Genomic DNA, 6,586 nt, shown 5'->3' on the forward strand with positions numbered 1-6,586 from the left:
CAAGTGTCAAACGTTAGGCGGTTGCAACATCATACATGTGTTTGAGACGTATTTAGATCCATATTAACTCACACATTGTTATCTTAAAAATAATCATTATCTGCTGATATTGTTAACGGGACAAGCGTGTACTGCACAGGGATGCACGTCTGATTTCGGCTTCTGTCGTGCATTACCTGTCTGATACAAATGGCCCCCATTCATATATATGTATAACTGTGTACAGTTGCCACTGGCTGAAACGGAGGGAGGGGTGGCAGTGTTTAGTTATCTCCAGCTATCCGTTCGGAGTGCGCCGTTTTACGCGAGGAACAACACGTCTCAATTGACAGTCTCATTTTTTTTTAAGGAATGTCACACATGCAGTCACGATTCTCGAACTAAGTACTTAATGTCCATCGCTTGGAAACGCTGGCGGAGCTCGAGGGGAGTCCTGGCAAAGTTGAATGGGGATTTGACAAATAGATAATTGACATGGGACTGGGATTTACCGTTAGCAACAATCAGTTGAGGCAAAGTGGGGGTAGAACTGGACGAGGCTAATTGGCGGATTAGTAAATGGATCAGAACAGGAACAGATTTCTTGTTCTGTGTTCTATTAAATACCTCACCTTTGAAATTAAAATCGAGAGACTCCCTCAAAATGTTTCCATTCTGGTTAGAAACATTCACTTGTTTTCAACCTAACATTTATAAAATTAGATTTTAATGCCTTGGTGCATAATCCGTGCGGTACTAAAATGCCTAACCTAATACATAGTGACAAGTGCCAATTTAGTTCTCGTTCGATTCCTGATCGGCTGTGAACTGTTGTTCCAGCTCTAAGCGCTTATTCAGTCCAGACAATGGGTTTCGATCGGTCTCTTAGTGTCATTCAGTCTTGGGGACTATGTGCTGAGATCCTGAGGGTTGCAGCTTTGTACAAACACCTGTTGGGAGCGGATCCCGACGCCAAAGCCCCTCCCTGTCTCTCGGCTTCCCCCTGGTGCTTCCATCCGATTGGATGGCGATGGGACAAATGCAAGTTATTCCTCCTCCTCCAGCCGGCTCCTGAACCCAATATTTACCAGATCGCGCACATTTTCCACAAGTGGGCTCACTGCATTAAAACAACGAGGTGGATTCAATCGAGGCACTCGCTGTTTAAACAGGACTTGGAGAATCTAGGCAATCCCCCACTCTCTCAAGATGCCCAGGTCTTTCCTTATTAAGAAGCATTTCTCAACCACCAAAAAACCAAACTACAGCGAACTGGACAGCCAGACAGGTAAAGGGAGCGTCTGAGACAAGTCATTGGCATTTAACTTGGCTTTTCAGTTTTGTTAGCGATGAATGGTGTTTTGATTCATTCCTTTCTTAATTGGAGTAAATTACATCCAAATAGTGGAATGGCAATGTGATTTTACCATGTTACCAAATGGAAAGGGTGTGTTTTGGACCGTATATTAAAGTTAGGATTAAGCAAAACAAAACCAGTAAAGCCTTTGCCTGAGGGCACGTTAACGTGACTGCGATAGGCAGCATCGATATGACCTGCACATATGTTGTTGCTTTCGATTTAGTGTGTGATTTTTTTTTTTGTGAAAGCAATGAACTCCTAGGTTATAAATCTGGGAACCGTGCTCATGGTCCGTTTTGTGCCGCCAGATGTGAGCAGCTGGGATGAGCTCTCCATTCATTGATGCTCATGTTGTTTGTTTGTTTGTTTGTTTCAGTGATTATCTCTCCATTTCTCTATGAGAAGTACCCGATCCCAGTCATCCCGCAGCCTGAAATCCTCAGTTCCGGAGCTTATTATCCCGCCATCGTGTGGGACACGGGGTTGATCTCAAGCCTCTGCTCTGCTGAAATCGAAACGAACCTGGCCGGTACGAAAAGCGAGCCCCCTTCGGCGGACAACTCCAAGCGGCGCAAACCTCACGACCTAGCATCCCTATCGAGCGAGGAAGAGGACGGGAAGACATCAGACCCTCCCAGTCCAGACTCTTCGGCAACAGAAGCGGAGAAATTTCAGTGTAATCACTGTAGCAAGTCCTATTCGACGTTTGCCGGACTCTCCAAACACAAGCAGCTACACTGCGAGCCCCAGAGCAGGAAATCCTTTAACTGCAAGTACTGTGAGAAGGAGTACGTCAGTTTGGGAGCCCTGAAGATGCATATCAGGAGCCACACGCTGCCCTGCGTCTGCAAAATCTGTGGCAAAGCTTTCTCCAGACCCTGGCTGCTCCAAGGACACATCCGCACGCACACTGGTGAGTATTCCCAACAAATCCAACCGCTCATCAACTTCTCAAATCTCTCTTGGGGTGGGAAATTTAATCGTTCGTTTAACTTTATAAGTCCTGGAATTTACTGCCGACGTGATTTTTTTTTCTTCCGTTTTACTCCTCGCCGATACATTAAACTTAAAGGTAACTCACACAAACCGTTGGTTTGTTCTACAGTAGACCACGTTAGTAGAATTAGAATTCTGCTGACCTGTGTCAGTTCGCCCAACCTTCAACTGGAACGCCATTTCGTGGATATTTAATCCACTGTACTGAGAAATAGGAAAGTGCCGATATACGTCTCTTCATTCGGTTCTGTGAAATATTCGATTAAAGTTGCTCAGTTATATCTAGTAGTTGAGCGAGCGATTGCAATTCACATCTTTTGCTTTGCACGATCACTAATAAATGAAGGTAACCCGCTCTTCACAATTGATTCGAATTTTTATATGTTTAACGTATTTCACGTACTGATGTATAACTTACTTCCCTTTGAATTAGTACAAAAGGCGCACATGGTGCAATAAAACCACCTTTCAGCCAAAAACATTGTTGGTGGCTTTCCAGACTGCGTTTTTGTCCCCGACATTGTCTCCAACAGCTAAAAGAGGATGCTCTTAGTGGGAAACAAAAAGACCCTGTTGTGATTCTTCGTTTCACAACTATTGCATTTAATTCTTTTTGAGTGGTGGTGTTCTCCTGCGGAGGACCAGTTGACAGACATGGGGCAGGTGCATTGATGTAGCAGTGCAGTTTGTACAGTGCACCTGTTACAGTACACTGCAGGCACAGCTATAGACTCCAGCTGTCACCTATTGGGGCCATCGGTTCTAAATGCAAGAATTATCACTTTTCACAATGCAGCCTCTCCAGACCTATTTATCAGCCTCTGGCATGGGTTAATTCCCACTTTGTTGTTGATTTCACACCTTCTTAAGTAACAGCAAATGCCCTCAAAGGAATTAGTTAAAGAAAACTTTTTCTTCATTTTGCCTTGTAAATCGACCCTTAATCACAGCTTCTTTGAAGATGCAATTCTTGAGTTTGGGTTCCAGCTTCCCACACCACCACCCCCGCCCCCCACCTCTTTTTAAAGACAGATGGTTTATTTGTTTCATATTTTGTTAAAGATTTAATATTAAAGGCTTATTTTGCTAATTCACCAATCCACAAGTTAAAACATCTAATATATTACACAATATAAGATGTACTGCGAAAATGGTTCTCAAGTCTGATTTGTGATGTTGCATCCATTGTTAATGTAATCCAATATAACTCTTTTGTCTCGAATATGTTTGGCTGCATTAGCTTCATAGTGCAAAAAATCAATATTTTAGAGATTTAACCTGTTTCAATTTTCATCCTTTGTCACTGCCCAAAATATGCCTTAATTTCTATATGTTTTATTTTGGTGAAATAGCACTGAGAGAACCTAGTTAAATAAATTTTTTGAATGAAATTTCCATGTGTTTATAATAAAACCTAAAGGAATCAATTAACCGCTGCACTTTTTTCCTCAGGAGAGAAACCCTTTTCCTGCCCTCATTGCAACAGAGCGTTTGCAGATCGATCCAACCTCAGAGCCCATCTGCAGACTCACTCAGATGTCAAAAAATACCAGTGCAAAAACTGCTCCAAGACTTTCTCCAGAATGTCTCTTCTTCATAAACATGAAGAAACAGGATGCTGTGCAGCTCGCTGAAGAAAATAATCTTTCAAAACAAGAACTGCTGTATGCATTTCAGCCCATTGCATATTGATAATAAGACAATCTCTTCTGCTGGCCTATGGCGATCTTTATTTATTAGAACATCAATATTAACATTCTGTTTTTGTATATCAACACTCCCACCTTCTTGGGGATGGGGGGGGTTGGGGGTGGTAGGGCAAAGGCTGGCCCTCTTAGGGACTCCTAAGGGATATCAGTATAACACGCCAGAGAGTTTGTCTCTTATGGTGTAACTATGCAATAAAATGTCTTTTTCTGAGGGCTGCTGGCATAAATGTTCTCAATGGAACAATGAAGCCCTGCAATGTGTAAAGAATTGTGCAATGGGTTTAACAGATATCACTTGCTATCTGAAACAAAATTCCTGTTTACGGGCAAGCTGAAGCACCTGTTAATATGAACCTTAACAACTGTTTTTCAGTAGACGTGTAACTAATGGCAAGCAGTTGTCACATGTTACAATGCAGGGCTTACATAAATGCCTGACTATTGACAGGTGTGTGCCAAAAGACTTTTTATGGCTATTGACAGGTGCCTGGTGAACGCATTTTTTCTATACAGTGTTTGTACACAATTGTCACAATATATATTTGTTTACAATACAAGGGTACACTGGTATTACTTTGTATACTGTAATTTTTTACGTGACAGTTTTGTATTGCTGAGACTTTAACAGGTACATTATGTAAAGAATATGTAATAAAATTTTTACATTTAACAATGAAGTATTTTGTGGAGATTGTTTAAGGAATATCAGTGAACACTACAGTTACCTATCTTCTACATGTCTAATAATTCAAAAGAAAAAGCCTGAAACTAGTTCCAAAATACATCAAAGCAGACAGTACAGTTGCCTGAATCTAACTCCAAAATACATCAAAGCAGACAGTGCAGTTGAACTATGTTTAATAATTTAAATACCTTTTGTTGAATGGCATGGGAGATGCAACCTATATATCCTGCTGTAAGTTCTAAAGGTGGAGAGAAGTTTCAGGTTCTCCTACATGGACCAACAGTTGATTTAAAAAAATGCTCATGAAATTGCACTTTCATAAACACAAATTAAACAGTAAATTTAAAGTGTGCATATCTGCAACCTGGTATAATATCACTCAGGTCAGATTTCTCATTTTATCAGCAGCAACTGGTTAGTTTCAATCACAAAGACTAAATTTGAGTTGGCTATGCTTAATTGGTATCCAGTGAATTATTGGAGTTTTCCATTCTGAGTTTGCAAAATCTACAGTCACTTTTGTACCAAGCTTCCAGTTGAATAAAAGCACACATTATTCAACCCGTAGCAACCACATCTTTTACACAACTGTGGAGCTGAACTTAATACATAATTGGTTCAATGAATTTGCTGACACAAGCAACCTCACAACCGGAAGCCATCAATACATCCTTGGGAAATTATGATGACTGATCTCAATTGTTCTGACTGGACGAGAGTTAAGAGTTTACAAAAATGAAATATGCATTGTTGGATCAGCACTCTGGCTATCAGATTTGATTTGGTCTCATACCCACTGTCCTCACTGACCTATACTGGCTCCTGGTGACTCAATGCTTCAAATTTAAAGCTTCCTCATGTGTCCATGTCCTTCCATGGTCTGACTCCTCTCTATCTCATGCCCCACAAATTCTCAACAATTCTGACTCTGTCCTCTTGTGCATCACCCACCCTTTGAATTTTCTGGAATTCTCTCCTTAAATCCCCCTGTCTTTCCATCTAACTCTCCTATGTTAAGACTCTCTTTAAAACACAATTCTTTCCCCAGATTTTAGTCAATCCCCCTAATCTCTTTCCCTTAGCATCTGCTTCTCTCATACCTCTGGGACATGTCTTGGAACAGAAAGGCACTTCATAAACAAGTTTTTTTTTTAATGTTGCTTATTTGTGCCAGAAAACACAAATTTCTTATTAAAAAACCTGCCATTTGATAAGAAAAATTAGTGTAATGATTGGGTAGTATCCTAAATGCAGATAATTTTATAATGACCTGAATTTTACATTCAGCAGTGAAGGATGATGCCCATGTTGACCTTGAAAAACAGATGTACCTAAAGATTTGTGGCTCTAGGGCATAGATTTCTCTATCCTGGTGTCAGTTTGAATTTGGCATCATTTATCAGGGATCTGTGGAATCCAGCAACAGGACAGGTGGCAGGTGGACTTATCTACCAGTCAGATTGAAGAATTCTTATGGATAGCAAAAGAAAACTCAAAAAATTGTAACTCACACTTTAATAATTGGATAGAACACCTGTGTGGTTAAGGGGGAAGCTGAAATCTGGAAAAAAAATTGATTGTTTTTAAAAACATGTAGTTTTAAATGTCATGATGGAATGAGAGTCCACATTTATAAAATTAGTTATTTTAGGGTCAAAGAGATGGTCAGTGGCAATTATGACTTAATGCACCATAAAAAATTCAGCTACTCCCGACTGACCAAAATGTAACATTTTCATTGGTTTTTAGAGCGAGAATGATGCATAAAAAGTTGAAGTTCAGTCAAAACACTGATTCTGTGCTGATTGTGTCTGCAAAGGCTTTAACAGTGCACCCTATGGAGGAGCAGTTTATTGC

At 40.5% G+C, this 6,586-nt stretch overlaps 1 protein-coding gene across 1 annotated transcript; it reads left to right on the forward strand.

Annotated features, from left to right (window-relative positions):
• Nucleotides 1–1,069: 1,069 nt before the first annotated feature.
• On the forward strand, nucleotides 1,070–4,721 carry LOC144688577 (protein snail homolog Sna-like). Its single transcript, XM_078555319.1, has 3 exons — nucleotides 1,070–1,267; nucleotides 1,716–2,252; nucleotides 3,788–4,721. The coding sequence occupies exons 1-3, from the start codon at nucleotides 1,189–1,191 to the stop codon at nucleotides 3,967–3,969; spliced, it is 798 nt and encodes a 265-aa protein (XP_078411445.1). The 5' UTR covers nucleotides 1,070–1,188; the 3' UTR covers nucleotides 3,970–4,721.
• Nucleotides 4,722–6,586: the final 1,865 nt, after the last annotated feature.

Source organism: Cetorhinus maximus, chromosome 13, assembly GCF_964194155.1.
Source record: "Cetorhinus maximus chromosome 13, sCetMax3.hap1.1, whole genome shotgun sequence".
NCBI classification, from domain to species: Eukaryota; Metazoa; Chordata; class Chondrichthyes; order Lamniformes; family Cetorhinidae; genus Cetorhinus; species Cetorhinus maximus.